This window comes from Anolis carolinensis, chromosome 3 (assembly GCF_035594765.1).
Source record: "Anolis carolinensis isolate JA03-04 chromosome 3, rAnoCar3.1.pri, whole genome shotgun sequence".
NCBI classification, from domain to species: Eukaryota; Metazoa; Chordata; class Lepidosauria; order Squamata; family Dactyloidae; genus Anolis; species Anolis carolinensis.
In genome coordinates this window covers 33756634-33779567 of record NC_085843.1, presented here as the reverse complement: position 1 = coordinate 33779567, position 22934 = coordinate 33756634, and the positions used below count along the sequence as shown (strand labels likewise).

The following is a 22934-nucleotide window of genomic DNA, read 5'->3' as shown; positions in this document are numbered from 1 at the left end:
TGAAGAAAACCATGATTTCTTGCTGTTGTTTTGTTATATGCTTTCCAAGTCCTTTCTAACCTATGGCAACCCTAAGGAAACCTATCACAGGGTTTTCTTGACAAGATTATTTCAAATAAGATTTGTCCTTTGTCTTCCTCTGATGTTGAGTGTGATTTGTCCAAGGTTTCCTTCATTTATAGAAGATTCCCACCCTGGTCTCCAGAGTCATAGTACAATGCTCAAACCACCATGGCATGCTGGCGGTCACCAAGATACTCTACTATTTCATAATCAATTTTTATGGGAAAAGGGGCTTGTTGGTTTCCCCTACTTTTTGCAGACCTTCACATCTCTTTTTCCAAGCATTCACAGTTCACTATGACACCTTTTCATCACACAAAAATAAACGAGGTGTTACTGTGCACTGATATAGCTTGTCCACTCTGTACAACAGATCTGAAGCTTTCAACCTACCCCCACATGTGCAACCTACTCCACCCACAAAGTCCTATTTTTATTTGTAGAAAGCAAATAAAAGGATATGGCAGTTGGACAGAAAATGTATAAATATAAAGCTGTCCAAACCAAATTCCCAAATATATTTTTTAAAATTATCACTTACTTTTAACCGCCGCACCATTTCTTCTTTAGAAATCTTATCAGATATTTCTTTAACTCCTGGGGGATAGGTGATTTTTCCATCATTGGCTCTTGTCTTGGAATGAGCCATGATGCTAATTTAAACCTACAAAAGGGGAAAAAACTAGATTAAGATATTAATCAACTTATGGTTTTAAAAATTAATATGGCAAGACATTAAACATTTAAGTGAGTCATTTTGATAAGGCACAAATAGAGCACCTGCATGCATGTTTCTACATGGGCTTTTTGAGGGGGGAGATAATCTTCCCTTTAGTGGCTTTTTTTTCGTGTCAGGAGCAACTTGAGTCGCTTCTGGAGTGAGAGAATTGGCCGTCTGCAAGGACGTTGCCCAGGGGACGCCCGGATGTTTTGATGTTTTTACCATCCTTGTGGGAGGCTTCTCTCATGTTCCCGCATGGAGCTGGAGCAAATAGAGGGAGCTCATCCACGCTCTCCTTGGGTGGGATTTGAACCTGGCAGCTTTCAGGTCTGCAACCCAACCTTCAAGTCACGAGGCTTTAGTCCACTACGCCACCGGAGGCTCCAGCCTTTAGTGGCTGCAGGGCCATTAGAAATGGTCACTGTGATCTCTACAGGGAACCTTATGGGGGAAAAGTTCTTCTTAAAAATGACTCCCATTCTGCCCCACCTCAGCCACCCAAAATGGCTCCTCTACATTGCTGCTGAAATCTGCCTGATCTAAAAATGTATGGGGAAGGAGGGCTTCTTTTCTTTCTCTGCTTTGGGCGAGGGAGGGATCATGGCATAGAGAGCTTCTCATTACCACCACCACCACCACCCCCCCCCAAACAAATATACACACCTTATTTCAGAATTGATTTGTGTATAAGTCGACCCAGGTTTTGGAGGGTATTTTTTTTTTCAAGTATAAAAGGTAAAGGTTTCCCCTGACGTTAAGTCCAGTCATGTCTGACTCTGGGGGTTGGTGCTCATCTCCATTTCTAAGCCGAAGAGCCGGCATTGTCCATAGACACCTCCAAGGTCATGTGGCCGGCATGACTGCATGGAGCGCCGTTACATTCCCGCCGGAGCGGTACCTATTGATCTACTCACATTTGCATGTTTTCGAATTGCTAGGTTGGCTGGAGCTAACAGCAGCCGCTCCTGCCGCTTGAACCTGGGACCTTTCGGTCTCCAGCTCAGTGCTTTAACGCACTTTGCCCCCGGGGCTCCTTTTCAAGTATACATAGAAGGTATTTTATGCCCAAATACACTGCTAACATTGATTCTCCTTCACACCTGGAGGACAACAATATGGTGTGCAGTGACAAAAAAAACCCATTAACGCCATTTTGTATTCCAAAATAGATGACCATCCATGTGAACAGTTTAAAGATTTCCTGATAAAATGTTTGATTGACACTTTGTCTTGGAGACACCAATTCTGTCTGGATGATAAAAAAAAAAAAACCAAATGAGCATTGGTTTGATTTTTGATCTGCCCATTCTCACTTTCTTGGGAGGTGGAAATTTTGCAGTGTGTCATTCCTGACTTTCGCATTTGATCTCCAGGTTCAGAGGATCAACACACACATCCCTCCAATTTGCTTTCTGCTCAGTTGTGAGGTTTTTTAGAAATATTTCCTTTCCTCTGTCCATTTCATAACACACCTCACAAACACAACTTTACATCAGACATTCTCAACAATTCTGTAGCAAATGTAGCAAGTTCAAATTTGTACTGCGTTTACAGCAGGGGTTAACCTAACTGACATGTGAAAGGTAGTATTGTTGGTTCATGCACAGTGCTGCCAGTCTCATTACTTTTCTGCCATACCTCGTATATGTTCAGGTAAAGAGCTGCTGACACAAAGAATGGCCCTTCACTGAGGAACATCTCTCTCAGCAGACTATATGGAACCCCATCCTTCCAACAAATAAATGAAGTTGTATGTCCTTCCTTCTCACTTAATATCCATCCCTAATACTACAGGAGGTCACAATAAAACATTTCATTTGGAAAAAAAACTATTAAAAATACCACTAACAAGTACTGAAGTCTATTGGGGCTCAAAAAATCTTGAAAAGTTCCCTTTCACCTCTTCTGGATATGTGAAAACCCTTTCTTCAATACAGAAGTACAACATAAAAAGCAGAAAAGGTTTGCCATTTGTGGTTTGGCACTTATAACATTCACAAAGGCAGACTAATTAGTCATAGCCTTCAGGTAAGCTTTGAAGGCTTAATCAGTTGTCATTCTGATTATTATAAAGTTGCAAATTACAAGCCAACTAAAGTCAACTGCATTCCTTTTCCATGAGGTGAAACATTATTAAAAGTAATATTTATTACGTAAGTAATGTATCCTGGGTTCCCCCACGCCTCACGAGGTAGTCTCAACTTTAACAATCTCAAAACATTCCTTTCTGATACTTACAAAAAAGAAAATAATGAAAATCAACAATCGAATCAATACACCGTACTTCTGTTATGTGTGATCATCACAGATTTATCCATGCTGATACCCTTGTTTTGTAAAGAAATAAGGTCTTTCAGCTATCTTAGTCCCAGATTTGTAGGTCAACATTAACATCTTGAATTGAACTCAGAAACAAACTGGAATCCAGTGTAGTTCTTGCAGGAGACATGTTATATGGTCTTTAAAATGCACACCTGACACCAGTCTGCCTGCTGTATTTTGCATTAGCTGTATCTTAAGAAAACTTTTACAATGGCACCTTCTCATAAAGTGCATTGCGTAAGCCTAATCAAGAAATTAGACAAATGCATCAACAACTGAGGCCAGAACTGCCTTCTACATGAAAGTGCACAACTAGTGTACCAAGCAAAGCTGGGCAAAAACACACCTGGCCATTATAGCAACTTATTTTTCCAAGAGAACATCTAGGTCCAAGTGCAACCCTAATTTGCAAACATGATATTTCTGAGTCAGAGTAACCCCATTCCTAACAGTTTGTGATCCCAAACCTAGGTTGGCTTTCCTACTGACCAGCATCACCTCCACTGTCTGGATTAAGCCTCAGCCTATTCACTCACATCCAATCCTTTGGATGTGAGTGTACAGGCTGACCATCCAGACAATGATTCAGCACTACCACAACCTCCTTGGCCATCAGTTGTAAAGGAGAGATAGATCTAGGTATATGGTCATCATACTGATATTACCCAGACCTTTTTTTTTTCGTGTCAGGAGCAACCGGAGTTGCTTCTGGAGTGAGAGAATTGGCCGTCTGCAAGGACGTTGCCCAGGGGACGCCCGGATGTTTTGATGTTTTTACCATCCTTGTGGGAGGCTTCTCTCATGTCCCCGCATGGAGCTGGAGCTGATAGAGGGAGCTCATCCACACTCTCCCCAGGTGGGATTCGAACCTGGCAGCTTTCAGGTCAGCAACCCAACCTTCAAGTCACTTAGTCCACTACGCCATCTGGGGGCTCACCCAGACCTCATATCTCTAGATGACTTCTCTCAGTGGCTTCATGTAGATGTTGAAAAACAAAGAGGACAGTATTGACCTGAGTGGAACCCCATAAGCTAATGGTAAAAAAAACTGGACAATCATCCCCCAGCACTGACCTCTGGGAATATTCAGTCAAAAATGACGCAAACTAACCCAAGTCCCATATCAGCCAGATGACAAGAATGTCATGGTTCATGGTATCAAATGAATCTAGGTAATCTGTTTTATCCAAGAAGGCTGGGAGATGTGTTGCCAAAATGCTCTAGGACAGTCGTTCTCAAACTGTGGGTTCCCAGATGTTTTGGCCTTCAACTCCCGGAAATCCTAACAGCTGGTAAACTAGCTGGGATTTCTGGGTATTGTAGGCCAAAACACCTGGGGCCCCACAGGTTGAAAACCACTGTTCTAGGACCTCACTTAGAAAAGGAGATTAGAGACTGACCAATAGACACAGCTCCTTTCTAATGGCTCCTCAGAAGTCTGAGATCTAAGATGCAATAGCTCTTTAGATAGTTTTCACTGGACAAAACCAAATTGTCAAGGAGCCCTCAGAATGTTACAACGAAGTTTCTAAAATGGGCCTTAACCTGTTCTTGAGTCTTTCTTTATTGAAGTGTAATTTTTTAAAATACTCTGTTTTATAGTGGTTGTAAGCCACCCTGACTCCCCCCCCCCCCCCCGGAGGTGATAAGGGCGGGATAGAAATGTTGTAATAAATATAAATATTTCTCCATATTGCTGATGTCATTTACCCAATTCTGCTCTTGTCCAGGTCATCTCTCTATTTCATAGATCGAACAGGGCTTCAACAGAATCACTATCTCTAGCAGCTAGATAATTCCCCAGCGAATTCAGAAATTCTTCCCAGATTCATTGTCTCTGGAGATAGACCATTTTAATGAAACTACTGTCCCAGCAGAGGTTAGGAGTTCCAGAAAATATAAACCCTCTCAGGCAGTGATCTGATTACAGTAGAGTCTCACTTATCCAAGCCTCGCTTATCCAAGTTTCTGGATTATCCAAGCCATTTTTGTAGTCAATGTTTTCAATATATCATGATATTTTGGTGCTAAATGCATAAATATGGTAATTACAACATAACATTACTGCATATTGAACTACTTTTTCTGTCAAATTTGTTGTATAACATGATGTTTTGGTGCTTAATTTGTAAAATCATAACCTAACTTGATGTTTAATAGGCTTTTCCTTAATCCCGCCTTATTATCCAAGATATTCGCTTATCCAAGCTTCTGCCGGCCCGTTTAGCTTGGATAAGTGAGACTCTACTGTATTTCAAAGCAACCTATCCACCAAAAACACCAACATCCTGACCGGAAAAATTCCAGATCATGGGTGTGACTATATGTATAAGGCCACATATTAATTGAAAAAGGCCATGACTGGTATGGAAACCATGAAATCCTGAGCTGGCCCTGATAATGATAATAGAAATTTTATTCTTATATCCCATCTTCATCTCCTTGAAGGGACTTAGGGCGGCTTACACAGGGACTAACCCAAAAACAACAACATAGTATTACATACATCAGTAATTAAAACAGTAATTTAAAACAATATAACAAAGATATAAACAACATAACAGTTACAGTAGAGTCTCGCTTATCCAACATTCACTTATCCAATGTCCTGGATTATCCAATGCAGTCTGCCTTTTAGTAGACAATGTTTTTGTAGTCCATGTTTTCAATACACTGTGATGTTTTGGTACTAAATTTATAAATACAGTAATTACTACGTAGCATTACTGCGTATTGAACTACTTTTTCGGTCAAATTTGTTGTTAAATATGATGTTTTGGTGCTTAATTTGTAAAATCATAACCTAATTTGATGTTTAATAGGCTTTTCCTTAATCCCTCCTTATTAGCCAACATATTCGCTTATCCAACGTTCTGCTGTCCTGTTTATGTTGAATAAGTGAGACTCTACTGCACTTTAAAACCCTAAGCGTAAATTGCTACATACAGCAGAGGGTGACTAGTGAAAAAGCTCCAAAGATCCATTGATAAAATCAAGGCAAATAGGGAAGGAACAAAGGAACAATTCCATAAAGTGCTAAAACATATAGAGTGAGGAACAGTGATAAAGTGCCATACATATTTGTAAACAGATTGCATGTCTTATGGGCTTATTCACTCAAGAGCGCATCCACATTTTCAATTCCCGGCAGACGATGGGCAATGAAGAAGCCAATCTAATCTCCCTGGGGAGAGAGTTCCAGAGCCACCACCGAGAAGGCCCTCTCCCTTGTCCCCACCAGCCGCACTTGGGACAGCACTGGGAGCGAGAGAAGGGCCTCACTGGAAGATCTTAGGGCCCGCACAGGTTCGTAGGGGAGGAGGCGATCATGGAGATAGACAAGTCCTGAACTGTTTAAGGCTTTATAGGTATGATGGTGATAGGACCAAGAGGAAGTTTTTCCATGAAGCTTTTAAAACTTAGTTCCTGAAGTCCTCTGAAGTCACTCAGATCCCATCTACACTGCCATATAATGTAGTCCGAGAATCCAGATTAACTGCATTGAACTGGATTATATGGCAGCATGGACTCATAGGGCCAGGCTGTGGCGCAGGCTGTTGAGCAGCTGCAATAAATCACTCTGACCATGAGGTCATGAGTTCGAGGCCAGCCCATGGTGGGGTGAGCACCAGTCAATTAAAAATAAAATATAGCCCCTGCTCGTTGCTGACCTAGCAACCCAAAAGATAGTTGCATCTATCAAGTAGGAAATAAGGTACCACTTATAAAAAAAAAGTGGGGAGGCAAGTTTAACTAATTTACGACCTGGAATGAGGAAGTGCCGTCAGAGTGGATGATGAAGCAACTGCTCCCCCCTGTGGCCAGAATCGAACATCCCCTCAGGAGAAGGTTAACTTGCCTCTGCATCTGTCTGTCTCGGTCTCTGTTTGATGTGTTTATGGGCATTGAATGTTTGCCCTATGTGTGTACAATGTGATCCGCCCTGAGTCCCCTTTGGGGTGAGAAGGGCGGAATATAAATACTGTAAATAAATAAATAATCCAGTTCAGTGCAAATAATTTGGATTCTGAAACTAAACGGCAGTGCAGTCATGTAAACCAAAGCTTCCTAAACCTAGTGAATGTGGGTCCATTTCAGGCACATGACTCATTCTGCAACCTAGGGCCATTTAAATTAGAGGTACAGACACTTCTAATGTTTCCATCCTAAATATCTTGGTGTCACCTTAGTTGGAACACTAGCATATAGGAAACACTGCATGAACACCAAGCACAAAGTAGTTGCACGCAATGACATCTTGTAGAAACTTACTGGCAGCGCATGGGGTGCAGACCCAAAATTAATAAGAACATCAGCCTGGCCTTGTCTTACTCAACTGCTGAATATGCCTGCCCTGTTTAGCACAAGTCTGCCTAAGCGAAGCAAGTGAACATAGTATTGAATGAAACATGCAGAATAATCACGGGATGTCTCAAACCTACACCTGTTGATAAACTCTACAAGCTAGCTGGCATTGTCCTCCCAGATGTGCGACGGGAAGTTACTGCTGAGAAAAATAAAGTTGAACACTGGGAAAGTCATCCACTGCATGGCTATCAGCCTCCTCCCAGTAGACGCAAATCAAGAAAAAGCTTCATGAGAACCACCACTTCTCTTAACATTCCCCCAGTAACAGTTGGATAGCCCCCCAAGAAGGTCTGCCTCCAGGGGCAAACTAAGAATGAGCAACCTGGAAGTCCCTGAACAGACTCAGAAGTGGAGTGGGCAGATCAAAAGACAACCTGGCAAAATGGCACTACCTAAAAGAATCCTCCACCTTGTGTGATTGTGGAGCAGAGCAGACAACTCCACATCTGTATGCTTGTCCGCAATGTCCTGCATCATGTACAGAGGAAGAATTGTTTGAGGCTACAGACAATGTGATCGCTGTTGCCCGTTTTTAGTCAAAAGAGATTTAGCCACTTGTGCTCCTTCTATGTCAGGACCCAGGCTGCAGAGCACCAATAACCATACACAGAGGCCAGAATCTATCTAATATCTTTATTGAGGAAATATATAAAGTTAATAAAAGCAAGTGTAGAAAATAGTTCAGAAGTAGACCTTTCAGGAAAGGTCAAAATTAGTCCAAGAAAACAATGTCCAATATGAAATATTAAGGTCCAAAGTTGTAATCCAATAACCGAAACACTCACTTTGCCAAGCAAAGTGAGGGGAGATGACAAGGTCCTTTAGTCCATGGAGCTTAATGCAAGGCTAGGAAGCAAACTAGATTCTTGGCAAACAAGGCTTGATTCAAGGCAACAAGAAGCGAGGAGCAAGAACAGGGTCCGTGGCGAAATCCGTGGCAAGGTCCGGGGAACAAGGCAGGGCTGGAACGAGATCAAGGTCCTGGAAACTGGAGTAGCGTAGTCCACACACAATCTACTCCCGAAGCTGACGAATTGACTCCGCAAGGAATCCTTTGTGGCCAAGCATCTATATAGGATCTTGTTTTCCCGCCAAAGCACACTTTCTCTGGGGAACAAGAACCGAAACCTATACTGTCCAGATGCAAGACTCCTTAAACTTTCCCAAGGGAAATAGACTTAATCATCTAATTGTCTGGCAGCTATCCGGGCGCTTCTGCGAGTCGCCTCCCGCACGTGTCTATCTTGATTATAATAAAGACGGCGAGAAAATGGGGGAGATTTCTCCTCAAGGCTTGTTTGTCTGACTTCTTGTGGGCAAACATCCTGCAGCTGCAAGGGCTCCAAATCTGGCAGAAACGGTGGGAAACCCAAGTTTTCCTCTTCATCTGTCACAATAGTACTAGGAACGGGACTACATGGCCCATAAGTCATCACATTCTATTTTTATCAGTTCTATACTAATTTATGCAATGCTTTTGATACGAAATAAATAAATAAACCTCCCCCAACACCCCATTGGGGTCCCCCGATTCAGGAGAAAAAAAGAAGAACCAACAGAGTATATTCTGTCACTCTCACTGTAAACCAAGCATTCCTGCAGTATCATATATTCAGCCAAGATTAAATTCTTTATGTAAAAATAACTAAAACCTCCATCTCATTAGTATGTACACTGCTTTTCATTTTTAATAAATGATAAAATTACTTGTCTATAAAATAACTGTTTTAAAATACAATTCTTTATGATTCACTATCAGTAAATGCTTGATTTGTATAACTATTTTAAATACTTATATAACCGGGGTCACATAAAACGTTTAAGGAGTTCTGACATAGACAACAAAAATATTTTTGCTGCAGGAAGAAAACAAAATGGGACAAACTCACCTCTACAACCCCTCAAGCTCTCACGTACCCTCAAATATTTTAAAACTGCAGTTTTTTGCCGCAAATGTAACTGGAAATTATACAGTGGCGAAAAATGACCCCATGCCCTCTGAAGTTGGCCACCCTTGCCGTAGATGAGCCCTCAATTGCAGTGCCAGTTAAGTCAAACTATTAAATCCACAAATTAAAGAGTCCTTGATTGAGAATAAGAGAACACAAAACTTGCCTAAAGCCACGTTCACAGCAGGTTTTAAAAAGTATATTTGACATTCCAACTTTAATAATCACAAGTAGTAAACATGATAATATCAATCATTTTCTCACATCATAAATTTTTCTCATTGTTATACAATCTCATCAACTACAGCAATGCTTATACAGAGACTGTATAACCACAACTCCATTCAACCCCAGCTGCAAGAGTACAAATTTCCATAGGAAGGGGAAAAAATCTGATGTGTGTTTGTTTGCTTGTCACATTTTTCAGGCTTTCTCAAATTATGCCATACCATCTATGCAACATAAGATGAAAACAGAAACGTATTTCCATAGGAGGCAATCATGGAATGTTAGACTTTCCCACACTTCTGCAAGTGTGTTATCCTAGATCTGCATCACATCACCTTTTAAATGTGACAGAGCTCACAAAACAACTGTCCCAATCTAGAGTCTCCAATCCTCATCATCCACAGCCAGCAGAGATAAGAATGAAAAATAGTGAGATTATAGTTCAACATTTGGGAGCCCTAGGCTGAGAAAGAATGCTGTGATGGCAGCAAAATAATTTTCATTTTTTAATTACTGAAAAGTATCTACTGATATTTTATTCTGATAAACAGCAGTTCTAAAGGCAGATTATCTAAGTTAAAGAATAAAATACAGTGAAATTAAATGCAGCATCATAAATTATTCAGAAAGGTATATAAGGACAGCTACAAAATATAATATGCTTTTGGTTAGAGCGGAAACACAGTAGGTGCTGGAGATATTGGGAAGAGCAAAAAGAGCTATCTCTTCTAAGTACTTGTCTATTGTCTTTCAACAAGAACACAATAAGGAAGGCCGCTGAAGATTGCTTAGGACACAGTCACTAAAAAGTGATGGTCTGTGGACTGATGTCAACCCACAAGTCATCAGTTAGAACGCTGTACCATTTTTAAAGGAAAAATGATATGTATAGACAATGGAAACAAATATGAAACTAGTTCTTCGCAACTTGGAGGAAACTACCAGTCTCCAACATCTGACAGGTTGAATAAACAGGGCTAGCCGTTTGGGCTGGAATATATGAGAGATACCCTTCCAGGACATCTGGCTCCAAGCCATTTCCAGTGTCAAAGGTCAGAATCAACACTTTAAATCAGGCTTGGAAACATAGGGAGTCAGAGCAACTATTGAAGCACTAGCATCCCATGACCATTGAGAAAACATCTCCCTGCACTTCTGCACAAAAGAAATATTTCAAAGATGTCCAAAGGTAAAAAGTGGTAACTTAGAGACCCTGATTTTCAGCACATACTCCAGCATGTTCCTAACCCCTTATAATTAAGCCAGTTCAGTTCAGTTCAATGCTGATTTGACTCTAAACCTAGACATTTCACTTCAGAGGCCTCTGCTTTGCATATTCAATAAATTAAGATAATCATTATGGATTGTTTGCACTCAAAGTACTGCTTCAGGTTTTACAGATTTTTTCTCTTCTGAAAACTTTTCCTTTCCTTGATATTATGATAACAAGAAAGTATACAGTGAACTCTAATAAGATATTTGCATTTGCTGTTAAAGGTGAAATAGCCTTGAAACAGCTTTAGCATTGGGTTTCTGTGTTCACAAAGTATAGCTTATGGGTATTAGGAGAATTAAAAAGACTATTTATGAGCATCCATGTTTCTCTTTCATTGCTTTCTAGAAGAACTTTGGCTAACAGCTAAGAAACAGGCAGGAACATCTCTACACTTGAACTGATTTTCAAAGGATCCAGAATGTCAGTGGGGATGGTCCCTGGCCCCCTATTCAGCTATACACATTAGATGAAGCTTGAGGTTAGATGTTTATGCAGTGGTCGTTAAAACACTCAATACACATTTGGAAGCCAACAGCCATACAAGCGCCTTCTCCAATGGCATAGGTCTGTTCATGGACAGTCAATGGCAGAAGACTAATGAGCCAAAACCAACCAGCATAAAAACTAACAAAATAACTGCTCTGATCCACTTGCTCCCAAATTTCAGAGTGGGATAAGCAACCTTTGGGCCTCAGAATGCCCCTCAAAACAATTTCCGAGGTCCCGAGGTCTTCCAGCACTTTCCAATTTTTGAATACCCTATATCACATTTCAGAATTTCCTGACATTTTTTGGCCAAGAAAGGCCAAAAGCCCAGAAAAATTGTCTGGAGAATGTGAAATGAACTGGAAAGGAGAATTTAAATAAACAAATTAGGGGAGAGATACAATTTCAATGGCAACTCAATGAGGGCTGGACAATCCATGCTTGGCAATTGCTCATGCTTGGTTCAGAGAAGCCTGGCTTGCCATTTTGTGTTAGACGCTCTGAGTCCCCTTGGTGAGAAGGGCGGGGTATAAATGCATGTAATAAATAAATAAATTTTGTGTTATTACCATCACTGACAGATTAATCATTTGTGATCCATGATGTAACACTTTTAAAAGCATTTAGTCATAAATGGCCTTTGTTTAACTGTGACATATTAGGACATTTTAGTTTTTCTGTCTCAACTATTGTTGCAGCATCCACGCCTAACTAGTCATAAAATTTAGATAGTCTACCACAGTTACTAACAGTTATCCAAATTTCAGTCATAGAATCATAGAATAATATAGTTGGAAAAGACCACATGGGCCATCTAGTCCAACCACCTGCCATGCAGGAAAAGCACAATCAAAGTACCCCAAAGTACAGTTAGGACCCCTTCCTAACCGTATACATATGATTTAGGAGAACTCCATAGAATCATAGTCACATGAGATATGCAGCTTTTATGTATTTATTTTTAACAGGATAAAAACAAGTATAGCTTAACTGCTCCAAAAATGAATTGCTTTTTGTTACTGGGATCTTCTGGTCCTAGCCAATGTAATACCATATACAGTATTAGGACAAAAATGTCCCATGCCATCTCCCAGCAAGCCAGGATGCAATGAAGCAGAAGCAGCATGCCCTGGTTGTCAGTCAGTTGGCCTCATTTGGGGGAAATGAACCATTTTTCTCTTGGAGAACATATTATAATTTCCATGGGGAAATTAAAATCTAACCACAATCCTAACCCGGAATGCACTAGAACAATCACCGGGATCAGAAATCATACAATATTTTTAATCTTATAGCACAGAGGTTAAAAGATTACAACACTATATCAGTGACAACACCTACATTTTATAGAAATGTATCCCATATTTAGAAATACACTTCCAGCATACACTCCAGAATATTTAGAGATACACTGCCATTAATTAGGTATTATGTTTATTTTGGGCTTATCTTCATTAGTGACTATGAGATAGAATACTCTCAATTTACTATCACCATACTAGCAAATTTTGGAGCCTGTGAGGAAACGAAATCCCATCTGATCTTGAAAGCTATGCTGCACTGTATAATTATTTCACAGTCCTGGTCACAAAAGTCTTGCTTTTATTATTTTTTTCTTTTCATGTCAGTGATTAACAATATCTCAACAGTACATTTCTACAACAAAATGTCATCTACATTCCCATTGGCATATTTATTTACAGACTGAAAAAGAAATTTATTTTCCTGCTACTTCATAGAATCATAGAATAGTAGAGTTGGAAGAGACCCCATGGGCCATCCAGTCCAACCCCCTGCCAAGAAGCAGGAAATCGCATTCAAAGCACCCCCGACAGATGGCCATCCAGCCTCTGTTTAAAAGCCTCCAAAGAAGGAGCCTCCACCACAGTCTGGGGGAGAGTGTTCCACTGCCGAACAGCTCTCACAGTCAGGAAGTTCTTCCTGATGTTCAGGTGGAATCTTATGTTTGATAATAACTTATTGTGGATGACTACGACAATAATTAATTCTGACTTACAAAGTATTGGTATAGCTACCATGTTTGCAATGAAATTTCACTTTACCTACTAATTTTGAGTTAGGCAAGAAGAAACTTTAGAAATGTTCTTTAATTTTAATAATAAAAATTAAAACAAGAATGCCAATAAAAATCTATTTTCATGTTTAAAAAAACATTGATGCAAATCCAATATGTATTTCTATGAAATTAAAAGACATGTTGACATTCAATGTCATCTGCAATTTAATTGGGAAAAATCCTTTTAGAGCTTTTAACACTGTTTTAGACAAGACAATCCCAGATTATTTTGTATTATTCACAAATATACTTTAATTCTTTTCTAAATATGTTAATCTTTGATTTCTTTTAAGATCCAAGTGTGAATACAATTTGACACAGTTGATTAGGGGTGTATCTATACTGTAGAATTTGACACTTTAAATAAACTGATCAATTATATGGAGTCCTGGAATTTGGAATTTGGTGAGGCATCAGCAATCTGGCAAAGAAGGCTAAAGACCTTGTGAAGTTATAACTCCAAGGATTCCATAGCAATGAACCATTGTAGTTAGAATAGTCAGAATAGATTGTAAGGCAAGCCATATTATCTTCTATAGACTTCTTAAATATTTAACATCATTTTTTAAAAGAAATTTGCTGTCCTAAATATAATAACAACTGTGCTGGACTTTCTTAGCAATTTACATTCCAATCAACTGTTCAGTATATTGTGGTCTGTGTATCCAAACACTCTGAAAACATATCTTGCTTTAAAATCCCATTCAGAATTAAACTGTGTCATGGCAAATGACCATTTCCACATATCCACTGTTGTTGTTTATTCGTTCAGTCGCTTCTGACTCTTCGTAACCTCATGGACCAGCCCACATCAGAGCTTCATCGGCCATCACTACCCCCAGCTCCTTCAAGGATACCATCCATCCATCTTGCTCTTGGTCGGCCCCTCTTCCTTTTTCCTTCCATTTTTTTTCAACATCATTATCTTCTCCGAGCTTTCCTGTCTTCTCATTATATGGCCAAAGTACTTCAACTTTGCCTCTAATATCCTTCCCTCCAGTGAGCAGTCAGACATTATTTCCTGGGGTATGGACTGGAATATGCAGTCTAAGGCACTCTCAGAATTTTCCTCCAATACCACAGTTCAAATGCATCTACTATATCTCTAGGCATTTTGTGTCATAATCCTTTGCCATTTTAACTTCCCTGTGAATTTCATGAAATCAGCCATTACTGCCTTTTTATCTGGGCTGACTTTCTGACTTCCCTTCTAAAGCAAAAAGGTTTTGGTAAATTAGCTGAAAAAATGCCCAATAGTTTTAGGGGAATAAACTGATTTGGATTTTCTGCCCACGTTAGCTCTAAATCCTTTATTACTCTTAATTTTTCTGACTGTCCTTTGTTAGCATTCAAGCAGTTAAAACACATCTATTACTGTATTTCTTATATTTCTTTTATTTCTTCTAAATATGGGATACATTTTATGATGTATTATTTCACTGTATATACAATTTCCTTTACTGGTACTCCAAATCAGTTACCTTTTCAGAATTAGAATACAGACACTAAAATTTTTGCTAACACATTTCTGTATATAATATTCCTTTAATGCTGCAATCTCATATACCTTTATACAGGAGTAAGTCCCACTGAACTGAAAGGGCTGACTTCTGAGCAGATCTGTACAAATAAGGATTTTCTTTAATCTTTCAGTCTTGAGTTTAAGTTACAAGACATTCACTCCAACTTCAGTTTAGCCATCCATACTCTGAAGAAATTAAGTATGCCGGAAGCATAGGTCCCTTGTCCCATGAGGCATGTCTCTCAACTTCACACAGCTTCTACTCAATATCAGATAAAAAGTTGCCTTATACCTTAAATAAAATAAACACCAGCAACCTAGTTACTTTGCAGATAATCTATATATGTGATTCTTCCCTAAAAACATTTCTATTCACTTAATACAACACCCTAAAATGTGGCTCTTCTTCTAAAAAAGCAGCTTCAGAATGACAATAAAACGTTTCCTTTGAAACTGAACCCAGCCTTTTGACCTTATAATGTTTAGCCTTCCTGAGTGCTATTTAAACATTACAAGGCTTCTAATTTTTTTGTAGACAACATGTATCAGAGGTATTTAAGCCTATACTAGCAAATATCTACTCATTCAACACTGGATTTAGAAATGCATGCAGACTGTACATACATCAGTTTTGTAAATACAATGCAGTAACTTATTACAAAATCAACTAACTTCTCATATACAAATACACATGCTTTGTAAATAATAAAGTAAGATACCCATGTTATGCCACATTCCCCTTCCACACACCTACACATTGTGTATACTCCTGCTATTTTTCTCTCCCAGTTTTGAGCTAACAACTCTAATTTAAAGATCCCATCATTATAGGGCATCTTCATAAAGTGTATAAAATATAATAAATGAAAAAAGAATGACAATATAAAAACCAACAACAGTAGAAACAACAGATAAAATGACATAAAACAGGTCTCTTATTTTGATGGAAAAATAAGAAGCCCAGGAGAACTCTTTTTAAAAAGTTTCAGCTGGGACCAGAGAAATAAAATGGCTATCTAATGAACTCATAATGGAGAAGATTTCATCATCAGGCCATCACCATCAAGAAGGTCCTCTCTTAGATGAAGAAACCAAATGCTCACTTCAAAACCTTTGACAGTTTAAGGACTGAACACAAATGAAATACAGGCTATGCATCATATTATATTACCTCTGTCAAAAAAACACAAGAGCCCCTGTTATAATCATATTTATCCACATATATAATGCAAACAAGAAATGTAAATAAAGAAGCATAATCGAATTTTGAGAAGACACCTGATTGCTGAGCAGAATTAGTAGCCATAGAAGCAGAAATTAGTTACACAACAACCTTATTTAGGCTTCTATACAATTTGAAGTGTGAAAATTTCCCAAAGCAAAAGATTACAATTCAACATGCAATTATACTTCTGAAATTGTACATACACAAAACTTAAATACATTATCCTATAGAGAAAAGTATAACAGATAGATGGGGTGGGGTGGCAGTAATAAACACCACTCTAATCTCCATGGGTAGATTATACCTTGCGCATCAGCTTTACACATGTAGAAATACAAGCCCCAGCACACATTACCAATGGATTCTGATGTACATTAGTTTATAAGCACAAAGCATTATCTATATACAGATGACAGAAGACTTATCACCACCATCCTGCCACATACATGCAGAGTACCCTGTTTGGATTATCTACACATGGCTAATATTACCAAAGCAAACACAACTGCTCACATACAGTTTTGCAGACTGTAGGAAGAACTGCACAAACATTAAAAAATAGCCACCTTTCCCACAAATATTTTAAACCAAAGATAATAAGCACCAATGTGTAATATGCATCACACCATATGTATACGTCTCTGCTGGAAATTATTACAAAATCCTGATTTCCCATTGGTACATCTACATTGTAGAACTAATGCAGTTTGACACCAATTTAACTGCCAAGGCTCAATGCTATGGAACCATGGGAGATGTAGTATTACAAGGTCTTTAGCCCTCTCTGCTGGTGCCTCACCAATACATAGCACCTATGATTCTATAGCAGGCATGGGCAAACTTTGGCCCTCCAGGTATTTTGGACTTCAACTCCCACAATTCCTAAGAGCACAGCGGTTCTTAGGAATTGTAGAAGTTAGAAGTCCAAAACACCTGGACAGCCAAGGTTTGCCCATGCCTCTTCTATAGCATTGAGCCACGGCAATTAAAGTACAGTAGAGTCTCACTAATCCAAGCCTCGCTTATCCAAGCCTCTGGATAATCCAAGCCATTTTTGTAGTCAATGTTTTCAATATATCGTGATATTTTGGTGCTAAATTCGTAAATACAGTAATTACAACATAACATTACTGCACACTGAACTACTTTTTCTGTCAAATTTGTTGTATAACATGATGTTTTGGTGCATAATTTGTAAAATCATAACCTAATTTGATGTTTAATAGGCTTTTCCTTAATCCCTCCTTATTATTCAAGATATTCGCTTATCCAAGCTTCTGCTGGCCTGTTTAGCTTGGATAAGTGAGACTCTACTGTAGTTTCATATGCACCCCTGGTTTACTTTGCTTTACATAATGAAGCAAGGCCCCTTTTCTTCCATGGGTGAGATTCAAAGCAGCATACAATTGTTAAATGCGGCTAAAACTACATAAACATAACATAAACAATTCAACAAAAAATATCATATAACCAAATAAAAATATTATACACTATGTAAACCATATACTGTATAACAAATTAATAAATTAAGGCATTATACCATTAAAATTGTCTCACCCTCAGGCTACTGAGGTTCTCCATTAAAACAGTTATACTAGAATCCTAAAAACTCTATTTCCTTTAGTCTGGATAAAAGCATTGCCAAGTACAAAATAGCATTCAAAAGATGTCAGTTACCCATAACTGTCTGGCCATTGCCTATTATTGATTTTCAGAAAAGGCCTGGTTCCACAAAAGGTTTTAATTTGTGAAAAAAATAATTTAATTAATTGCCATGGTTCAATGTTATGGAATCCTGAGTATTGTAGTTTGGTGAGCCAACACCAATCTTTGGAAGAAAAGGAAAAAGACCTTGCAAAACTACAACACCCATAATTCCATAACATTTAGCCATGGAAGTTAAGGTGATGTCAAACTGTATCAATTTTACAATGTGGATGTTCAACCTAATGTTCAGGTGGAATCTCCTCTCCTATAATTTGAACCCATTGCTCCAAGTCCTAGACTCTACTGTATTAGTTTTAAAGTGTAGATTCATTCTAAAACCAACAGTTTGGATTTGCTTTTGAAGATGACTAGCAACACACACAAGGAACTTCCTTGGAGACCGGAAAAAGGCACATCTTATGCCAGACAGTCAAAAGGGTATAAGGATGCATCTAAAACTGTAGAATGACTGCAGTTTGAAACCACTTAAACTGCTATGGTTCAATGCTATGAAATTATAGGGGTTTTATTTTAGTGAGACATCTACACTCATTTGCAGCAAAGCCTACAGACATTATACAGTACAACTCCCATGATTCCATAGCACTAGCTATGGAAGTTAAGGCAGTGTCAAACTGCATTCATTCACAATGTAGATGTACCCCAGATCTGAATACTAAAACTAGCACAGTTTGGATCTATTATATTGGAGACAAGATATACATTGCAGAAAGACACATGTTGGGGCAGTCAAATTAAGAGTATAAGGATACATGCAACACTGTAGAATTAATGCTGTCTGATGCCACTTTAACTGCCTTGGCTCCATGCTATGGAGTTATAGTTTAGTGAGGCAGCAAATTCTAGGGAGGAGAAGACTAAAGCTACAGCTCCCATAATTCTACAGCAACTAATAAAGTGTCACCAATGTATTAATTTCATACTTAGATGAATTCATTTTTTAGTGTCGATCAGGTATGGGAAAACTTCTGCCCTCCAGGTTTTGGACTTCAACTCCCACAATTCCTAACAGACACCTGGAGAGCCAAAGTTTGCCCATACCTGGTGTAGATCCATACTAAAACCAGCACAATTTGGATCTGCTATACTGGAAACAGTGATCGAGACATATACACACAGGCAAGGAACTTCCTCAGAAATTCGAGAAAGGCATATCTTAGGACAGGCAAGAATTAGAATTGTTTAACACCTCTTTAACTGCCATGGCTCAATGCTATGGAATCCTGGGCATGGTATCAGACCTCTTTTGGTAGAGAAGGATAAAGACCTTGCCAAGCTGCAACTCCCATAATTCCATAGAACTGACCCATGGAAACTAAAGAGGTGTCAAACTACACTGACTTTACAATGTAGGCACATCAATTTCACAGGGTGGGATTCATACTAAAACCAGCACAGTTGGGATCTGTTATATTGGAGATGGCTAGTGAGACAAAGACACATCTTAGGACAGGCAAGTTAAGAGTGCATAATTCCAGCTGTTAGGAATTGTGGAAGTTGAAGTCCAAAACACCTGGAGGGCCAAAGTTTGCCCATGTCTGTTCTATGGCATTGAGTGATGGCAGTTAAAGTAGTTTCATATGCATCCCTGGTTTACTTTGCTTTACATAATGAAGCAAGGCCCCTTGTACTTTCTGTCATGAACCACCATAATTATGATTTGTCACAATCAGGACTGCTTTACTCTAAAATAGAGTTTCCATAATGTCAGGGATCTCATATCTGGAATTCTTCATTCTGTATGAATCTCTTTTCTCTCCTAACCTTTCCTTTGAGTAAATCAATGACGTACAAAACCTTAGAATTTAAAATCACTAATATGGTTCCTTCAGGGATGCAACCACAATTAGATCCAACAACATTCCCAGTCTCAGGGTGCATATCTCCACTGTAAAATTAGTAGTTTGACATGGCACAATGTTATGGAATCATGGGTATTGTAATGTTACAACCTGTTTGATGTGTGCTGTTATCTCACCAAACTACAACTCCCGAGATTCCATAGCACTGAACGATAGCTGTTAAAGTGGGGTTAAACTGCTTCAATTCTAAAGAGTTGATGCCCCCACCATGAGAGGAAAGGAGAGGCAGTCTTGCCCTTCCTAGTAGGCTCAGGCCAAAGCACATTGCTGTAGTATCTCCTAAGTTGTTTATTCTTCCTCATTCATAACTTTTACCATCTTGACCATACTCTGATATTGCTTGAACAAAGGTGTCCTAGTTATTAGTTCATGTGGAGTTAAAACTGCATTAATTTTACAGTGAAGATGTACCCCAGATCTGCATGCTACAAACCAACACAGTTTGGAACTATTATATTGGAGACGGCTAGCAACACAGAGACATACAAGGAACTTCCTTGGAGACTGGAGGAAGGTGCTTCTTGCGGCAAGCAAATTAACACCACTTTAAATGCCTGTTTTATTTATTTATTTTTATCCTACTTTTCTCCCATGGGTGGGATTCAAAGTGGTATAACAATGGTTGAAAGCAGCAAAAACTAACTAACATAAAAATTCAACAAAAAACATCATATAACCAAATAAACAGATTATACACTACGTAAACCATATATAACAAATTAATAAATTAAGGCAATATACCATTAAAATTGCCTTACCCTCAAGCTACTGAGGTTCTCCATTAAAACAGTTATACTAGAATCCTAAAAACTCCATTTCCTTTAGGCCGTGTAAAAGCACTGCCAGGTCCAAAATAGCATTCAAAAGATGTTCATTACCCGTAACTGTCTGATCACTGCCTATTATTGATTTTCAGGAAAGGCCTGGTTCCACAAAAAGGTTTTAATTTGTGAAAATAAATAATTAAATTAACTGCCATAGCTCAATGCTATGGAATGTTAGGATGTTGGGAATTGTGGGAGTTGAAGTCCAAAACATCTGGAGGAAGGGGGCAAAGTTTGCCTATGCCTGCTGTAGACCCATACTAAAACCAGCAGAGTTTTGGACCTGTTATATTGGGGACGGCTAGGGACACAAGGAACTTCCTCAGAGAATGGAGAAAAGTAGAAGGCATTTGGAAAAAGGTAGTTTGGACTCCTCCTGAAGCCCTTTCCTCGTCTCCTCCATCCCAAGGCAGCAGGACAGGAAGGGGACTAGGCTGAAGAGAAGGCAAACCCCAGAAGAACAGGCTGTTAAGGAGTTGTGGGAGTTGAACTCCAAAACACCTGGAGAGTCGAAGTTTGCCCATGCCTGCTGTAGATCCATACTAAAACCAGCACAGTTTGGAACTGTTATATTGGAGACAGCTAGCAAGACATAAGACACACAGACAAGGAACTTCCTCTGAAAAAGGAGAACGCATTTGGAAAAAGGTACAGTAGAGTCTCACTTATCCAAGACTCGCTTATCCAAGGTTCTGGATTATCCAAGGCATTTTTGTAGTCAATGTTTTCAATATATCATGATATTTTGGTGCTAAATTCGTAAATACAGTAATTACAACATAACATTACTGCATATGGAACTTTTTTCTGTCAAATTTGTTGTATAACAAGATGTTTTGGTGCTTAATTTGTAATATCACCTAACTTGATGTTTAATAGGCTTTTCCTTAATCCCTCCTTATTATCCAAGATATTCGCTTATCCAAGGTTCTGCCGGCCCGTTTAGCTTGGATAAGTGAGACTCTACTGTAGTTTGGACTCCTCCTGAAGCCTTTTCCTCATCTCCTTCATCCCAAGGCAGGAATGCAGGGGACTAGGCTGAAGAGAAGGCAAACCCCAGAAGAATAGGCAGTTAGGAATTGTGGGAGTTGAAGTCCAAAACACCTGAAGGAAGGGATCGAAGTTTGCCCATGCCTGCTGTAGATCCATACTAAAGCCTGCAGTTTGGATCTGTTATACCGGAGACGGCTAGCGAGACATAGACACATAGACAAGGAACTTCCTCAGAGAATGGAGAAAGTAGAAGGCATTTGGAAGCCCCTTCCCCCTACTCCTCCTCCACCCCAAGGCAGCAGGGCAGGAAAAGGACTAGGCCGAATAAGAGAAGGCAAACCTTAGAAGAGCCACGGTTCAAGACTTGAAAGGGAAGGGAAAGAATCCACTCTGGAGGCCCCATCTACACCGAGCATGGAACGCAGTTTCAAACCGGGATAGAAGAAAGTGCAAGCGATTGACAAGTGGACATGCACAGAACCCGTTTGCGGCCCTCAGGGAAGCCACCCAAACAAGGCGTCCTTTTTTTGTGCGCTTTTGTGAGCATTCCCTCCTCGGTTTCGAACCGCATTGAATGCTCAAGTGCAGACGGGGCGCTGAGGGAAACCTCCTCCTCGGAAACGAAAGGGGGGAAAGGCGGGGAAGGCAAAAAAAGAGGCCCAGAAAAAAGCCACAACCCACGCAGGCAGGAAAAGGGCGGCAAGTTCAATATGCGAGGAACGGCTGAGGCGAAGGGAAGGATGGCGGCGTGAGGGAAAATTGGGAGGAGGAAGAGAGGCGCCAAAACAGACTCCTCGTCAGTAGCGAAAGGCAGCGAAGGGGCTTTTTCTGTCTCTTACCTTTAAAGCCGTGGTGGTCGAGGCTGGAGCCGAGACAAGGCAGAACCTCCTCGCTCTCTCTCTCGCCCGCTCGGACACCACTGCCGTCGCTCGCGGCCGCCGCAGCCAATCAGCGCCCGCCGTCAGCCCCCTCCCTCCCTCCCCTTCCGCAACTCCCCCTCCCACCTCCCCTTCGTCGGCTTCAAAATGGCGCCAACTCGTCTCTTTCCGAGGGACCCCGCCGCTGAGTGGAGAGGCCGGCGCCAAAGTGAGGCAGCAGCGGCCCCTGCAGGTTGGGAGAGGAAGCGCAGGGCGAATGAGCTAAACCAGGCGTGGGCAGACTTCGGCCCTCCGGATGTTTTGGACTTCAATGCCTGCCATTCCTAACGGTAGGCGGTTAGGAATGGCGGGAGTTGAAGTCCAAAACACCGGGAGGGCCGAAGTTTGCCCGTGCCTGGCGAGGTAATCAAAC

General features: G+C 40.0%; 1 protein-coding gene across 2 annotated transcripts in view; it reads right to left on the bottom strand.

The window, feature by feature from the left end:
• pds5b (PDS5 cohesin associated factor B) overlaps nucleotides 1-22603 on the bottom strand; it is a 100468-nt gene extending 77865 nt beyond the window's left edge. For both annotated transcript variants that reach the window (XM_003219158.4, XM_016992609.2), the window contains exons 1-2: nucleotides 22484-22603; nucleotides 605-727 (exon numbers count right to left, since the gene is read on the bottom strand). In XM_003219158.4, coding sequence (XP_003219206.1) covers nucleotides 605-712 — 108 coding nt within the window. In that variant the 5' untranslated portion in view covers nucleotides 713-727; nucleotides 22484-22603. The remainder of the gene's footprint in view (nucleotides 1-604; nucleotides 728-22483) is intronic.
• Nucleotides 22604-22934: the final 331 nt, after the last annotated feature.